At 41.8% G+C, this 18947-nt stretch overlaps 1 protein-coding gene across 1 annotated transcript in view; it reads right to left on the bottom strand.

Moving 5' to 3' along the window:
* The window catches only part of LRP1 (LDL receptor related protein 1), a 1472234-nt gene that overhangs the window by 1028829 nt on the left and 424458 nt on the right, over positions 1-18947 (bottom strand). The window contains 4 exon segments of the mRNA XM_078688974.1: positions 7622-7867; positions 16085-16285; positions 16792-16974; positions 18267-18434. Coding sequence (XP_078545100.1) covers positions 7622-7867; positions 16085-16285; positions 16792-16974; positions 18267-18434 — 798 coding nt within the window.

Below are 18947 nucleotides of genomic sequence, written 5' to 3'. Positions count from 1 at the left end.
AGAAACCAAAATCTAATCATAAACACATGGAACATGAAATGAGTGGAATCTAAAACCCAATTGTAATGCGGTGGTCCTGAATATTCAGAAACCAGGGCACAATAGTATGGTAAATAGCCCTAAACGATGGGGAAGCCAAGGCCCACTTAAACATGTGTGATTCTTAGCCATGCAGATGGCCATACTGAATTGTTAATGGTTTGGTACCAAACTGTGTAGGACCCTATCATAGTTTGGCTTGTGCAAAACCATGTAGAAATCAATGCCAGCAATTCCAGGGCCTGGACAAACATAAAAGTGAAAGCCCAATCATACAAGGAGCTGGTCAATCCAAAGACTCTACGGGTATTGACTAATCCTAAAACAATAAGTCAAGGCCCAATCATACATAGAATTCTTCACAGGCCAAATGAGGCTCTCTCAAACTTTCTAATAGTAAAGGTCCAGTTCTACATTCATAATTAAATATTATATATAATTTTGGGCAAGTACATCAAAAACACATTATGATCGTTTTCTTATAATTGATCTGAAGTTTATTTTCTGAGTTGCAAGCATGCAATCAATTCAGTTGTTGCTGCAGCCCGTTCCACTGGTGAAAAGAATAACTTAAACTGTCAGCATATGATAAATAAGGAACTGGGACGTTGGCCAGGTTTTGAGCATCTCTGTGATTTTCTTTTAATTTATCTGATATGTATGCTAGATAAAGAGAGACAGGTGAATGGATTAAAACACATCTTTGTTTCAAAGCAATAGTCATTCTTATCGTAGGAGTCAAGACCCTCCTGTTAGATAGCTTTATCTGGACTCAGGTTTTACTGTGTAGTTCAACTATTCCGTGCACTAGGCCTTGATTCAATGTCCCACAAAGCTAGTTTAGATCAAAGTCATCTATCTACTTTATCGAATGCAGCTGAATAGTTGACGCAACATACAAACTGCGTTTTTATCTTTGATGCACAAGCCCTTTGTGCTGAAGTTGTTAAAGCAACAACATTTAAGACTGTTGAGCATTTAGATATAAATACTTTCTGACAGAATGTTATTTCACTTCTTCTGCCCATTCTGCTAAAAAAAGGCTAGTAGATGTTTTGCAAAAGGTTTCCCATCAGTATGTAATAATGATACCAAACAGTAACTGTTGGGGATATTTATAAATGTAATTTGTCAAAAAATTGTGTTGGATCCACGGTCCAATCGTGTGGAAGCATGGTCATAAACAATGTACAAGTCAATTCTCAATCAGATATGGAATAGCTCTAGACCCAATGGAATAGGAGATACCTAGACTCAATCGCACAGTTTCTTATTTTAAATCAAGTAAGCCATGCTAGACAGTACACTTCAAATGCAAAACACTGTGCAAAGCTGTAAGCTTTAGCAGATGGTGGGCCCCCGCAAAGGCTGTTTTCCTTGTATATTCTGAGGGTGTATACTGTTTTACAAGTTAAAACAAATAAAAAGCAGGTAGCTTATCCGGATTGTTCTCCTCTACATTAGTGTACCATTAGCAGGAAGTAAAAAGCTTGGCTGGATCGTAACACCCTTGCATCACTGATCATACCCCCCAAAAACAAACACTCTACAAGCATAGGCAATATAAACGAACCACTGTCCTGTGAAGATGTTTGAGAACTTACAGAAACATGGCACCAGCTACTGGTTACGGGCTGACAGGATTGGCCAGCATACACAATTATCACCCACAACCAACATGGTCTCCATCTTTACCCTCAGGTGTATTGCTTAACAACTGCTAGGGAGGCAGCACCATCCTGTCACATTGAGAGATGCTCTTAACTGTGGCCCCTTTGCCACAGACCTCCTTTCACATCATCTCCTACATACTTTGCTTATACTATCCTTCAATTTCTTTCATCTCCATCCTAATCAGTTTACATATACTTGGATCTTTAACCTCTTTGTAGCCTTTACAGTTCAAAGCATGCATTTGTTTTTTTAGCTCAGTTCTGTGTCCCGACTTCTATATCCTTCTCCAGATATGGTCTTTAGAAATTAGCACAATACCCCAGGAAAGGTCACCAGAACACCCTACTAAAACTCCTACTGAAGCTCCAGATGTGGCCACCAGAAATTAAAAGAACGCTGCAGATCTCATCTTCAGAACTGGAAACAGCATGCGCTATTAAGTGAACATTAATACCAACCTACATACATTCCTCCTCTAGTCATTGATCCTGTGTTTAATAGTATTTGGACCAGTCTCTGTTTTTGTTTTTTTAACCAGTCCAGACCAAGGCAGTAGAGCCAGGGGAGTGCTGGGCGCACACAAACCTGCCCACTAAATCCTTACAAGGTGATTTCCAAATTTGTGTAATAAAAATAAAAACCAGTTTTACATCCACTCATTACATTATAAGGATGGGCATTTTGGTCAAAGTATGAAAAGCAACAATGGATTCGGAAATTAGTAGTTTCGAGTTAACTTCTGCCAACCTTCACCAAAAGGAGCAGTATAACATACTAAGGCACGAGTATGCATGTGACAGCACAAGAATTGAGAGATAACAATCTAATTCATGTAGAAATATGAGTGTGTCATATCTTTGGCCATACAAAATACTCTATGCAGCCCTAAACTCAAACAGAAGAGGCACATAAGTTTACGAATGACCAGTAGTGCTTCAAAAAGGGCCTGATCCATTCATCAAAACCTACAGGCTCTCGTTGTACCTTCAACAACTACTTGGCAGTCTTGTTAGCATTTTGAAATGTGTGAGTCAAATAAATAGCAAAAGTAAACAACGATCATACCATAAACTGGTGCCTTAACTACAGGAGGGACTAATGCACATACCAATGCACAAGAAGCAATTTTCATTCAGTATCTAAACATGTGAATTGAACTGTCCTCAACTAATTAATTTGTCTCTAAGGAGCAGCCCACTCTGGCTATATTTTTAACAACATTCACTAAAGTATGTTTTAAAAAACGAAATCAAAACCATGAAGGGCAACCTATCTTTAGGAGATCTCAGTTCAGTGTAGGAGAAATATATGCAGACTAGCATCCTGATCGTTGGTATGCTTTGGTCCGTTATGTTATGAAGAATCTGTACAGTGCCAGCTTAGCCCAAACAGATATACTCATGAAACATCAAATCAGGGTGATGGTGAAGGGAGACAAGGCACCAAGTTAAATGAACAGCCCAAAAGACAAGGAAGGATAAGTATAGGGAAGGCTTGATAAAAAAAGGTATACAAGGTTTCCCAAAGTTTAAAGGAATTGATGGAGGAAATGTTGTCAGGGGAACGGCAAAGAAAGTCATGCCTTGCCATCAATGAGACCTTTCATAACTGTTTGATGAAGGTACAAAGTACAAACCTACAGTGGATCATTAGTTGCTTTTGGAGGTCTATTGATAAGAGATTCAGAAACAGCAGAACAGACAAAACAGAAAGCTGCTAACCTATCTAAAACAATGATATGTAGCATGTGGGCTCTGCCTTTACAAGGTGGGCTGGCTGTTAAAATTCAGTGCTTATGACCATTAATGAAGATTCCTCGGAGAAGAACTTGGAGTTTGAGGATTTTCTTTTAGCACAATACCAGATGATGCCAGCTGCTGTAGTCCAGGTGGAGAAGAGCATGAGCAAAGCCCCATATACTTTGTGAGGGAAGTTATCTAGAAGATCCATGATGGTTTTGCAACCATGGCAAACCTGCTTCTGACTTTCCTCAGGTTTTCCTTATTTCGCCTTAGAGAGCGGTACAAAAACCTGATTGTGCACCTGATGATCTTTGGGGGGGGGAGGGGAATACAGGAGTCACATTTTCGATTTCAGACAGAATGCGCCTTCAAGCAAGTCTCTTCGCGAGTACTCCAACACACAAGTTGACATTGTAAGTTTTCGACAGTAGTGAAAGATCTAGAAAGCCCCCTCTCCCCATTGGAAATGCAGTTAAAGTCTGAGGGACTGCAAAATGGGTATATGAAAAGACATGTCCTACGATCCAAGGCCAACACTTACTGGGTTCCAGTGCAGACAGAAACTGATCCAACATGGGCATTTTTAATTTCATCCTCCTTCAGCATGAGGAAATAGCAAGAGTAACAACCCGTTTCCATTTCCAAATCCAGAACCCTTGAGATGGCTTCTTTGAGAGTAAGGCTTGCACTCCTGCATTATAATGGATAGGTACTTCTCCAAGAGCCGCTCTGGTGTGGAAGGAAGGTGTAGTGAGGGAAAAAGAAAAGGTAAGGCATAGCCATACTGAATGATTTGTAGGACCCATGTGTCTGATGTGATAGATTACCACTCTGAGAAAAACTGCTGGATCCTTCCTCCCACAAGGTAGTGGGTGTGCGCCACTAGTGGCAAGCAAAAGTGGCTTAGAGACGTGGGAGGGGGATTGGGAGGAGTGATGCCCATGGTTACCTGTGCGTTGGCTGCCAGATCAAAATACCCAATAGAACTGGAGTGACTGCTGAAATGGTTGGGAGACTGGCGTTGCCTGTATACCAATCCACTTGAGTAGTCTTGGAATTTCCTTAACAGGTGAGGAAACTGTACGGCAGTGGTTGAAAAATCCCAGAGAGCATGCTATGGCTCTTCTCTCTTTAAAGAGTTCTAAGGCAGATGAGCTTTTTTGCGACATAGGCAAGAGCTATTGAAAGGCATATCCTTAAGGCAGGCCTGTACAAACTCCTGAGAAATGTGTGTATCATATCCACGCATGGAGACAGAGCACCACACTAGTGGCACTCCCTAGCTCAAGACAATTCATAGTATTACCACCAGCACAAATCAGTATCTGGCAGGACATTGACCATCTTGAATTGTCTCAGCCATGGAAAGCATAGTTGAGGTACCGCTGGCAAAATTACTGGCTATCTCCCAGACAGAGGGCAGGAGTATACCAGCTCCAAAAAACAAACAGCAGTGACTGAGCTCAAAGTTAAGCTAGTCGAAGAGAACATTTATTTTCTTAATACCGTAATCATTTTTTTATTCCTGTCCTGGGGCTCATAGGGAATCAATTGTGGTTTATTTTGAAAATGGAAGCCTGAACCACCAGCATCTCTGAAATAGGATACTGTGTAAGGAAATCAGAGTAGCCAGGAACAAGGCTATGGTAGCTGGCCCCCTGCCTATTCCCCGGCAGGCAAGAACAAGGCTTGTACCAAGTGCCCATTAGCGTGTCAGAAAGGGCTTTGTTAAATGGAAGCAAGGGTTCAAATGAGGTTGTAAAATATGTTTATGTACATTTGTCTTGAGTTCAACTGAAGGCAGGCATAGGTTCAGGACCTCGGCTGCTCACCGAATTACCACAGTAAAGGAAAAACTCTCTTCCACTAGGAGCCCAAGAGTGTGGATTTCAACCCTGTATCATGGGAAGTATTAAACCCACTGGCCTCCTGTAAGTCCATGTATAGACTCATCACAATGGGAGGACAGAGGGTAAATCATCCACACCCCCACCATCATCTTCTCATAGCGGCAGCAAGCTTTGGCCATAGTCGGAGCAAAAAAGATAATCGAGCCTCATTTGTTTTCTGCACTCACAGCATGGTTGGAAACCGATTGTTTTAGGATAAGACCCTGTTTCTTTGCACATTGAATTTCATTTTGCGGAGCTCCAGAACCACATTCCAGTGAGAAGAAAGAAAGAAACTGACGTCGGCCTACAGTGGTGGCACTGATATGTGGCACCACTCTGTCACTTCTGGGGTGGCACAAAGTCTACTATAAGCCACACCACGCAACATAGAGGTGCACGGGAGCCTTGTTATGAAATGTTTCGGGCCCCTGAGGAATATAATCAAGCTAAGAAATATATGTTTAGAATTATTCATCAGAAGTGGCTTATACATTAAAATCTTGCCCCCCCCCTTCGTAATTTTAAATAGCAGAACAAACAAAAAAACAACTATATTCATTTGAAAAATCCCCAAAGCTTTGTAACATTCTATTTTAAAGGCATTTTCAAATGTTAGGCAGTGTATTTGTACAACAACATTCTGGATTTTCTGTCAGTTGTGTCTCCATGGCATATGTCTGTGCAAATCAGGACGAGAAGATACACAACACCCTGGCGTCCTTGTATCCTTTTTAGCATACCAAGGCATATTAATCTCTACCCAAAGGTGGAAAGGTAAGGGACACATCGGAATCGGTGGAATGGACGCACAGTAAAGTAAGTGGACCCCATGAAAGGGAGACTAGACCAGTCAACAACAGAATTACAATCAACAAAATGCAGCAGTAGGAGTTATTGGCTAGACTATTAGCCATGGAGCGAACAGGCTAGAAAAGTAGATTTGATACATCAATCTGCTTTCAAAGATATGGAAGGAGCAGAATGCAGTCAGGCAGCTTAGAAGCTCTCTAATATGCGTCACAAAATAATCATAGGTACTGAACAGGAAGTGGTAAAACTTACAGAAAGTCACATTTGGAATGGAATGGCTGGAACAATCTTGAGGGAGTGAGAGAAGCCTATTCAGTGTTACTAAACAAAGACCTGAGAGAAACTGCTGCCTCTTATGTAGGCAGTTTACGGGAATAATTAACAATATGGCTACTGGTGTAAAATTAGAAGCCACCATATCATATTCTTACAACCATTTCCAGATCATATTTCATCAACCACCCCTGGAGGGAAGATCTGTAACTTCTTGGAACACACTGCCATGATTCAGCAAGCCACACAAACTAAACAACAGTTAAGGTGAATCATAAAATCACCGGTTCAAGTAAGCAGAATATGGTTACATTTTGTCATTCTGATGCAGGATAAATCTACAGACATTCATAAATAATTCTTCAGAAAGATGTTGAGCCATGGTTTACTTAGAGAAAAAAAATCCAACAGAATATTCAAGGAATTAAGTGAAACTCCTTTAATATACCAATGCCTCGTCTATGAATATATCTGTGTACCCAGTCTATTGACAAGTATGACTTACAGCAGTAAAAAACTGAATCTATGAATGATTTCCATAATTTTAGATGAACTTTCATTATATATGAAGTGTTTTACATCAGTTTAAAATTCATAAAAGTTCAAAGTATATGTTGGAGATGGAACTAAAAAATAATCTTGTGAGTGGAGTGAGCTTGCTCACATAAACATAATAATGACTATTAGAAGTTTAACCTCTACCGCGCTACCGCGTTTTCCCGCTGTGCGCTGGAATTTCAAAAATGCGCTGTTTATGACAAAGCCAGCTTGTCATCCGCGTAGCGCAGGGAACGCCCATGACGAGCTGGCTTTGTCATCCGCATCGAAGGGGTTAAGCAAATCAATCTCTGTATTTCACTTTCTAAAAAGACGGCTGCAAATGAGGTTAACATATCTCTCCCATCACAACTCATTTGTTCTTGTCAAATATGGGGACCATTAATTTTAGTAAGCACGTCTGCTTGCTTTTCTATGTCTGACCTGTAGAGCCATGTTTATGACCAACATTTTGCAGCATCCTAGATATGAACAAAGATGTCTGGAAATGGGGTTTGCAGAGGAGCAGAAAGCAACAAGTAAGTCTGCATTGACAGTAATGCTGCCTAATGTATAAAAAGAACACACATTTTTTAATTGTTCTGACGAAAAGACCAGCATTAACCAGTTCTCTGCCCAACACCATCTTCTTACCCAGGCTCCTACAGCTCTCGCCATCAGCTTCCAAAACCCAGTCTGGATAGCAGGAGCACTTGACGCTGTACTTCTCTTGCTCACACCGCTGGCTGCACTTCAGGTGCTTGGCGCAGTAGCTCTGGATTTGGCATGTCTTGTTGTCAACACCCAGCTCCATGCCAAGTGGGCAAGAACAGACCATCCCTTCCCCAGGAACAGCTGAACAGTTGTGGCTGCAGCCACCGCCATTCAGCAGGCACTCATCTGTGAAAAGACAGTGGACAGTCAAAGACCGAACCCCATTGATTTGTGCATTTCATTTATAGATTTTCTTTTTGTGTGTACTAGTTACTGAGACATCAGGACTGGCCGAAGAGTAAGAGCCTTGGATAAAACAGTGAGGTAGGACAGGGCTGAATAAAAGTGTTTGCCACGGGTGGGAGGGGGTAATTGGGAGAGAAGAGGAAGGCTGTAGTCTGCCCAGATTTTGCATACTTGCCAGTAGTCTGATAATTTCAATGCAACTAAATAGAATATTGGTGACCCCACAAGATACAGCGTTGCATTACATTAACCCAACAATTACATCACAAGAAATCACAAAATTGAGCTCTAGATCCACAGACATGACTGTACGATTCCTCATCCTGGTTGACAGTATGAGATATGATATGATATATATAAATGAGACCCGATTGAAATCATCATCCTTTAATCTTAATCGGGCAGTTTCAGCAATTTCAGTAGCAGCTAGGAGGCATGATTTTCAATAAAACACTGTAGCTTACATGTGGTTGTTGGTAATCCTACACGTGCCAAGGGTGGTATCTTTTCTTTGTAAAATCGCAAAGCAGTAAAGGACCTCTGAGAACTATGTAAGATTCAGTTCCAGAAACCTGCAGCCCACTTTATAAATCAGCCACAGAAAACCAGTTATGGCACTCTGGACATTGAACAGCGTACGTCACAGAATGCCACAGGTTAATGGAGACCTGCTGGTTGCACTGGGGTGGTGCTGGCTGGAATTCAAGTCCATTGGAATCAGAGTGTAGGGGACTCAAGGCATGTAAGCAGTAGGACTTTCGAATGGTCCACAAGACTTCATTCAATGAGATTCGTAGAAGACTATAATCACCGAATATCATGGCTGCTCCTTCTTCCAGGAGGACTACGAGCATAGTGAGCAACTACACTGAAAGCCGCGTATTCCAGAGTTTTCACCTCTACCTCAAGGGCTAGACCACTGATTCCATTCGTTTCTGCACACGTCTTCCTCTTGTGTTAGAGTGTTCTAGCAAGCCCTCCCATCTTTTATCTCCTATTCGACTGTCTTTCTTACTTTAAGTGTACCTTTGCCAAACGGAATGCCACATTTACCGATTCAATACTTATTATTGCCTTCCACTGAAGTCATAAGAATGAACTAGAGAAATATTTTGTGATCTGCATGTCTGAGATCCCTGCATTGTCTCTCCTTTGTGTTTCTCTCCCACAGGACAACACTCCATCAAAAAGGCCCTAGCAAACAAAACAACTTGGTCACACCAATAGTTCTCAATAGACACAACTCATTGTAACATCAACTGCAGACCATTCCTCCGATACGTGTAGTTGGCTAAGCGCTTGCCCCCTCAAAGCCACATCAAACATTTAGATCACGTTTCACTTTTCACTCTTAGCCTTACAATAGTATACATTACACACAACTTGTGCCATAATCATGCACACAAAATGGCTCCAAACCATCCAGTTTGCTACGCATTTGACACCTCAATGGCACATCTACATAAGGTTATACTTGCACTACGCCAACAGTACACATTAGATACAACCTCAACCACCTTTAGCGGTCAACATTGCTGGGCACTCACCACCTCAATGTTACATGTTAACCATCCTTAAAAAAATAACGTAAACCTGTCACACCCACATAGATTGACATTATAGCCAAATCATGGGAAACGAGGTCTTGAAAACTTCACAACCTGATTGTAAGCAATGGAAAGACAGATGATAGGAAATGCCTATTTTTGTATGGTCACCCCTAGGTTTTTGGACTGATGCTGTGTTTTTTTTTTTAACTCAAAAGTGCACTGAGGCCTGCTAAACAGACCTCAGAGCCAGTGTGCTGACCCCAAAATGTGTATGTCGAGTTAACGCATACTAGATTGGCATAAGCTAATTGTAAGCTCCTAATATATGGTGCCTAGGGCATGTAAATTAGAGGGTCACCGCAGGAATGGCAGCATTTGTTGTGCCTCTTGAGCGTGACCCATATAAAACCTATCTTCAAGTCCATCATTGCAGACTGGACAAGCAAATTTCAACAGCTAGCCCGGCCTAGCCACTGCCAACAGTCACCCACAACCGATTCACATAGGGCTTTTGAAGATCTAAAGAGCTCCTTCTATTTTAAGAGTCATAGCCAACATCACATCAGGTTGCTGCAGTGAAGGGGAACTCTATGATGAAGCATGACACCTAAGGGTTGGTGAGAGTTCCCATCCTAAAGAAATAGGTCTTCTTTTTGCCATGTCAGAGACATCACCCTTTAGTCATATCAGTGGACAGACCCGGGTATTATTTTTTATTTGGAATCGATGTTGGGAGTTTATACTCGCTGGTCTTTAAATACTCCTTGGCCTTCTCTGTGCTTGTTACTTGTTGATTTTATGAAAGCCGGGCATGTGACACAGATGGGTAGTGTGAAATTCTAGACAGCTGTGGGCGATGGGGGACAGTAGCTGCTGATAAGAAGTTCTGAACTCCAAATGAGTATGGCATAATTCCAGTCTTCGCTTGACAGGTCTTGGTGGTCCGGGCGAAATTAAAGAAAGGTCACTGTTGGTGACAGAGGTGCCTCTATCTTGGGCACCTCTGACAATGCTGAAGCTGTGGTCATGAAAAATTCCTCTTGAGTACTGTCCATGCTAGCCTGACTCCTGCCCCTCTTTAAGGGACTTGCTGCTGCTAGTGTTACCTGGATTTACTAGGCTGGTCCTTTGGTGATGGGCACGCCTGCATCCTGCAGAAACCTGCCTTCTGCTGCTGAAGGACTCCAAGGCTTTAGTGGCTTTTTATTTAATCTTCTAAAGCATCTCATCTACTTTTGTTCCAAAATGGTACTGGCCATAGAAAGGTAGGCCTATGAATTGTTGAACATTTGATAAGAAACCTGAAATTCCAATTCAAGCATAGTCATAAAAGACTACTAATGTTGACTTGGCTTACTGAACTATTTCCTGTGTTCTCTTTGTGTATGCTTCAGGGAAATGTTGCATTATGTCCTCCCACTGGTCCCAATCATAACATGAATGGCCATGGAATTCAACAAATGCCACTGCATTGCTGTCCACATTCAAAGTGGCGTAAATATTTGTGCTCTCCTTGGCATGGGAGGAGAGGTGGTCCCTTAACTGTGCTCTTTTCCAGGTGATATTGACAATCTTTTCCAGGTGATATTGACAATCAATGAATTAGCATGGAAATAACTGAGGCCTACAATGATAACCATGGTGCTATCGCATTGACTTTGAGAGGCTCCTTAAAGTGAACACAGTCTTGAGCACCGGCAAGAACCGTACTCCGAACTGCTTTCATGACTAACTCATTCTCATCCTCTTTCACTTGCAGCGGAACTATTAAATGTGCTACTGTACCTGCTTTAACTGCGTGGTATGCAGAGGTGTTATATGGGGAAGCCTTGACTGGGCGTGATTCCAGAGAAGTCATCATGAACATTCACCATGGTGTAATGCCAAGCGTTTTCTCGTTGTTCTGAAGGCCTCGATCATGATATGAAGGCATTGGATCGAGAGGGGTACGCGTAGATAAAGTGTGGTGTGGACAGCAGTCATGGTGGTGGGGCTGGTGGGCTTGGATCTACTGGTTTGTTTTCTGGAATAGGGAAAAACTCACTTTCTTCTGAAATGGCCACCTTAAAAGAGTGCTTGTACTTCTTGTGAAGTGGTGGTGCTGACTGAGCAGGGCAAGTGACGATAGGACATGTTTCTGAGTCAATATAAATTGTCCTTTGCTGTAGATGTGGCGTTTTTAACTCTATAGTGTTTTCCTGCTGCAACTATTGTGCATTTGGTGTTGAGGTATTTTCTGGCTTCAAAGCGGACTTCAATGCTGAAGGTCATTTGGATTACTCCTGGTTCAGAAACTCCAGTTCACACCCTCAAGAATGCTCGAGTGCAGAGAGCGTCTTTTTGTACTAAACGGTCTGGACCACACTAGGCTTTGAAAGTTTTAGTTCGCTGCACAGCAGTAATGGAACTCTCGAAACACGTCTGAATCAGATGGAGACCAGAACAATTGGAGGTGAAGTCTGTATCCTGATTTATTGTGGTTTCAGGAAAGGCACTATGAGCCACCTCAAAACCAAAACTCCTAACAAAAACAACTTGTACCAGGCACAGATCGACACTAAATGGCAGACGTGTGCACAGCAAGTCATCTGCACCTACACTTGCTGTATAGACTGACAAACAGTGTCCTGGACACCAGTGGCATACAATGTACTCCATGCCCTGTAGTGGTAATTTATTACTTATTCAGCGTAGCCAGCAGTGACTGCTTCCTAGATGTGCTGACCAGCTTACGTAGCAGGAGTGGTATTATATGATATGGTGAATGTTATAGGAGTGATATGTGATATGGTGAATGTTATAGCATTCACTCTTAGGCTGTGGGGGAGTGACTTCATTCATCATATACTGTCTCAGTGTTCAATAGTGCAAACGCGAGAGCTCAAAATAAAAAACAGTCTTGAGTTGTTGGATGGTTAGAAGGCACGCAACAAATCGAAATATACAATAGGTACCCTAAGCAAATAATGATTGTAAATCTTTTTTCTATCTAGAGGTGTGACTATTATTATTACAATTAGCAATTTGCAGAGCACAAACATTCACCCGACAAGTATCATGGTGCTTTCAAACTACCAAACAATACAAAAGGAACCTTTCTTAATGTTGCAACAGAAGGCATGGTGGATTACATCCTCTACTTGGGGAAGAGCCAAGTTTTTAGGTTCTTCCTGAAGCTCAACAGATTTCCATTAGATCTGAGGGAGTTTCCATAATTGAGCGGCTTTGACTTGAAAAGATCGCCCGCCTCCCCTTGTTTTGCTAAAGCTTAGCACATAAACAAGGTTGGCTGACTAAGATCGTAAGAGCCTCGAAAGTCTACAGTGGCAAAATATCCTTTGTAGTAGACTCAGTCCTGTTACATTTATCGCTTTATGAGCTATACATAAGGCTTTGAACTTACTTCGTTCTTTGACTGGTAGCCAGTGGAGCTCCTTCAAGGTACATGTGGTAGACTTAAATATGGATTTGTTCAGTGCCAATTTGGCAGCCTAATGATCTCTAGCTAGATAGTGATGGTTCAAGAATGGTGCACCCTGTTCACCGGACCTGCTTATCTTGCTCGGACTACTCACAGTTTACCAAAACTGGCCCCAGCCAGCACACTCCAAGAATCACCATCCCCATCTTACAAATCATTGAATATCCATTCACCCCACTCAACACACTTCACCACATACATCAAGCCCCAAAATATGAAAAATACAACAACCTCATTGGCCTGCCAATTCCAGAGGAATAATGGCAGGCTAGTGATACTTAAGAACAATATCAGAAGAGGTGAGATGAAAAAACGGTCAGAAAATACTAAACCAAATCATAACAAACACAGCAACAGGGAAGGTAGAATGATAACACGGCGTTCAAGGAAAACTTTTTGAAACCCTCTAAGAAGTCTTTAGTATCAGGAATTTTTAAAGAAGAAGTTTGGAAGGACATTTTCCAAAGGTAGTAATTGCCACCAAATTAACTTTAATATAAGAGAATTGTAAGCCTCATTTGGTCAGATAAAGCCAATATAGACGAAAAGCTTCTTCTTGGCACTTTATTGGATCGTCTTTCTTGTCAGAACACCAGATACAAAATCTCTTCAATTTTAAAGAATAAGCTCCTAGTGTTAATGGTTGTTTAGCCTCCTTGAGAATGTTCATGCATTTTTGTGGAAGATTCAAATGTCCATATTGTACTAGCTCAGGAGTCATGCTGCCAAACGCAAAGAGGAGAGAACGGGATGAACCATATGCCCGCGAACTACATGAGAAAGTCCGGTCTGCACAGCCGCTTAATGTGTGGATGCTTCGAAATGTGAAGAATGTTTGTGCACCGCCATTATCGGGGCCACTCCAGAGCTATCAAAATCCTTCTGGACTTTAAGTAAGACTATTTGATGATTACTGGTGGAATCAGGTGGATTGGAGGAAAAACCTAGAGACATTTGCCAGATCAGTTGGTCCATAGGGCACTCCCCAGTGTCCCTGTTAGTACCCCGAGGTGAAGTTGGGCAATTTTTTGTTTTCTGCAGCTGCGAGTAAATCTTTGTGATAAAAACCCCACATGCAGAAGATAATTTGCAAAACCTAGTCGTGAAGAACCCACTTGTGGTTTTACTGAAGAATGCTGCTTAGGGAGTCTGCTTGAACATTTTGCGTCCCTGGAAGATGGATTGCAGTGACTGTCAGGTCTCTGGCTATCAGCAGATTCCAAATCCAAATAGTTTGAGGTTCGCGAGGCAGAGGCTCTGGATCTTGTTCCATTTTGTTTTTTCAACTAGTACATTGATGTTGTATTGTCTGTCTTAAGAAGTGGTTTCGTTTTGAAGGATGGAAGAAAAGCCTTTAGTGCTGGATGAACCACTCGTAGCTTGAGGAGATGTATGTGCTCCTGTGACGTCCCACCTTCAGACTGCGCCTACTGCTGCCTGCATCTCTCCTCTGCCCCATGGAGGCAAATCTTCTCTGTCCCCCAGGATATTTCTGGAAAAGGTCCTACAGTGTGGACATCAGTCAGGAATATGGCTGTCAGTACAGCAACCGATACAAACCATGTGGGTCTGACTTGGCCTTCTTTCTTCCACAGGCAGGACACTTGACAAATAAGGATGGCATTTTATTTGACCAACGAAAATACTTTTCTGTCAGAAAATGACAGAAAAAACACTTGAACAGTTGAAAACCATCGTAAAGTAGCTGTCAAAATGTTTTAGTGATATTTTTGAAGAAAAAAAGCCTAAAAGGCTGAGCTTAGTGCTCCAAGATCCTGTGACCAGGAGCCAGAAAAAAACCTGAAATATCTGCCACCAGCTGGGTATGCTGGAATACTGGTGGGCTGTGAGCCTTTAAAGGCACAGACTGTGTTCATATCTGCAGCCTTGCTACCTATGAAGCCACATTGTCCTCTTCCTTCTTTATCTTTTCCCCTTATAAATGGTTTGTCAATGAGATTTAGATAATCAAAAATAATGCAATTCCATTAAATTTTTCTGGTCCATTTAAGTCTACATTACCCTTTCTCAAATGCAATTTTGAAACAATTGGCCAATATAGCCTTCTTAATATGCTGCAAAACATTAATATCTCAAGTGCTTCTCCACGCCTTACTGAAGCAAGGCGAACATCTACACTTAAGACATACGGTAAAGAAGTGCTCCGGAATACCCACACGTGGGTGGGACTTTTCAGTGTTTATGATCAATGGAGAACCCCAGATTGAGAATTACATTTTTCACAGAAAGGAAAAACGTTTTTTTGGTTTTATTAAAGTACATGGTCCCTTTAAGCGAATTATAGGTTTTCTTTAGCTGCATATTTTTGTTGATGTGGGGGTAAGCAAAGCTGGAGTCTCTTAAAATAGCAGTAAAACAACAATTCTTCACAAAATAAAAAAAAACTTTCTCTGAGCCTGTTCATCGACTGCCTAGTTCTAAGATGAGTTCTCAACAATTTTTTGCACCTTCCTACTACTTCCTTAATGGACAACTTTTTATTGGAATATAATGTATAGACCATTTGTTCAGGCCATTTCAGGGTCACATCTGCAAGGTCTCCTTTCATCTCTTGTGCGTGTCTGTAACACGTATATGTTAGGGCTGGCATAAGCACAGATGGTATTACCTCCTGCAAAGTAGTGTCTTTTGTTTAAACATTTGAATGCGGAGTAGTTCAAGAACTTTTCAAAAGTGTAAGACGTGTTTCACCATCCTACACAAACTTCGAACTACAACTAGATCTACATGCAATGCCTTGATATACCCTTTTGTATTGAAATAAAATATACATGCTATTTGTTCAGGCCATTTCAGGGTCACACTCTAAAAGGTCTCCATTAAATACCTGTGTGTGTATGTTCCCTGAATAAGTTAAGTTTGGCATAAGTACGGGTCATATTAACACAAGCACAGCCAAGTGCTCTTTCCATTAAACCGATGGCTGTTGAGGGCAGTACAAAGGCTTTTCAAAATTGTGAAATGAGTTTTACCTTCCCACATGAATGGCAAAATACACAGTCCCAAATGCAGTGCCTTTGAACTCATGCTGTTGAACAACCTTTTTGACAGTGCTGCCATCACTCATGTGTTGTGGCTGGTTCACACCAAAACCATGTCACTTACCACACATCTCGCCCTCATCTGAGCCATCGATGCAGTTCGGGGTGCCATCACAGAGTTTCTCTGGTGGCAGGCAGACGGACGTGTTAGTTGCACAGGTGTGGGATGGGGGCTTGCACACACGTGTGTCGCAGTTCTCTTCATCAGAATTATCTTCACAGTCACTGTCACCATCACAGATCCAGGTTTTACTGATGCACCGAGCTGAAAATGAGCAAGGACGACAGGGCCAGGAGACGTGTCAAAGAGTAATGTAAATAAGAGATCAAAATTAAAATGGAGATGGGAGTGCAAGGTAGTGAATGCAAGGAAGGAATGGGAACACAATAGAGCAAGAAGGTAGGGTAGAAGACCATGAATAGAGGAGAAAAAATAGACGTGAGATGGCTGGAAATAAGGGAAAGAAATAAAGAAGTGGGAGACTAGAGGAAAAAATAAAATGTTTTGCAATCATAATTTTTTTAACAATTCTCTTGACATGTTTCTGTGGGATTCGGCTTTGTCTAGAGAAGAGGGCATGCTGAACACCTGATTTGCTGGAGTACCCAGGGATCCTGGATCCTGACACAAACCTACAGAAGCATGGCTTGAACAAACATACAATGAGACCCCATGGGAGGGGAAAGAAAATCTCTCAAATGAAAAAAGTAGTTGCTCACTTCTGTACCATGACCAAATATATTTCTCGGTCTCATGCAACATAGACTTACCAGAGTCTTTGCATCCAAACTTGACATTTGGGTCACAGATGTTAGTAACCCCCTCACAGTTCTTTTCATCACTGGAGTCCATGCAGTCAGTGTCCCCATCACAGCGCCACCGCATAGGAATGCAGAGCCCATCCAGGCGGCATTGAAACTCATCAGTGTGGCAGCCACCTGGCGGACGCGTAGCTATGAAAGAGGAATGGAATTGAAAACATTTTCAGACTATTCTGTAGAGCTTCAGCAATGAACATTAATCGCGCATCCTAAGAGTACAAAAATTCATATAATGGGGCCATAAAATGAGACTTCTCAAACTCCCAGCAATATACACCTGGAAATGGATTTCTAGAAGTGACATCAGAAAAATACATCAAGAAGAGGCATTTTAAATGCCTTCAATTATGCATTAACACTCCTATTGAGGCCATTATGTCCTCTCTCAAAGTGCTATGTCCCCTCCTAATTAAAGTATTGACTCATTGTGGGCCACACCCTGTTCTTTCCTAAGGAGAAGTCTATTCCTTTCTCAGGAGGCCCAACCCTTCTTAAAAAGCATACTGTTTTGAAATGAGGGCCAAGTGGCCCTGGCTCAAATCTATTCCAGCCCCAACCTTGAGAAGCTCATGTCCCTTTTCACAGAGGGCATTAGAAGTATTTTGTCCTGTTATACCTCTTTTTAGGGAGAACTCTGCGCCTTCCTAAGAAGGGTCACGTTAATTTAGATACAATCTTGCCATGTATCTAGCTAGAGGGTTGAGTCCTTACCGAAGGACTGTCCTGTCTCTTTCTGAAGACCTTTCTATATTTATGTGGATAGTGTCCACTTATGAAGAGCATTTTATTTTCTAAGGAAGGGTTTGTCCTCTCCTAGGGAGGTCCTGTCCCTTCCAACAAAGTGTTTGTCTCTTTCTAAGCAGAGTGGAGTGACTTCCTAAGGAGGTCCTATCCCTTCCAAAGCAGAGTAGTGTTTCTTCCTTAGGTGGGGCATGCCCTTTAACAGTAGCTAGTTATCGCCAAAGGATGGCGCCCTTTCTATGAAGAATCTAGTTTTTTCAAAAGATGATGCGATCCCTTCCTAATCTCTTTTTAGTTAGAGCTCCATCTCTTTAAAAGAATGGCCCTATCTTGTCACCTCTGATAATAGCAATAGTGAGATATATGCACATCATTATGAGGTTTTCTTCAACATTCTTAAAGAATTCCAAAAAGATGTTTCCGTAATATAAATAAGGTGGTGTAATTTTCTGCTGTTTGTCAAAATATTTGCAATTCTTACACACAACACATACAGCTTAATAAATTGTGCGCTTATGAGTAAATCAATGTATGCTGCAATTTGCTTTATAGAACATTAGATTTAGAACCCTTACCTGTAAAAGAGTGAACTAAATGTTCTTATCATACCCAATCGCACCACCATTAGGCCACACTCGTTCTCAGAGAAGAGTCCGTATCAAACACATGCCTCCTGTCCTTACCCTGATTGGTACAGTTGGCATGAGTTTCGTCGCTGTAGTCCCCACAGTCGTTGTCCCCGTCGCAGGTCCAGTGCTCAGGGATGCAACGGCCACTGTTGCACTTAAATTGGGTACTGGAGCAGGAGTGGCTGCAGCCTGCCTCATCACTGTTATCACCACAGTCATTATCTATGAGGTAAAAGCATATTTGTTAGAGGTTTGAACTGTGGTCAAGTCCAAATACTAGGGCTATTTAACTATATAAATCGGAACACAAAACTGCATTGTCCACAGTTTCGCTAACATGTCTCAAGAGCTCAGAGAAAGGTGGCTCTGGCCGTCTGATGTTTCAGACAGCCTGTGGTGTTTAAAATTAGAATGAGGCAGGCACAGGCGGCCATTGAAGAAGAAAGATTACAGCTCCATTACAGAATTGGGGCACTGTTGGTTCTACTGGTCCCTGCCTTCTCTGTTCAATATTACCTATCATTAGCTGGAAGTGGCAGAAAAGTGCATTTAATACCAGGGGCACCCCCAAAATTACTAAGGAATATTCCTGGTTACACAGCAGAACCAAAAAGATGGTGGTTCAACTGAACGGACTCTGGGCACAAATGGCCACTTAAGTTGTACAATGGTTAGACAAAATCAGAGACCATGAATAATGAAGAAACTGATATCTGATGGTATTAAAGGCTCAGT

This window comes from Lissotriton helveticus, chromosome 1_1 (genome assembly GCF_964261635.1).
Source record: "Lissotriton helveticus chromosome 1_1, aLisHel1.1, whole genome shotgun sequence".
Taxonomy (NCBI): domain Eukaryota; kingdom Metazoa; phylum Chordata; class Amphibia; order Caudata; family Salamandridae; genus Lissotriton; species Lissotriton helveticus.
This window is presented reverse-complemented; position numbering and strand designations above follow the sequence as displayed.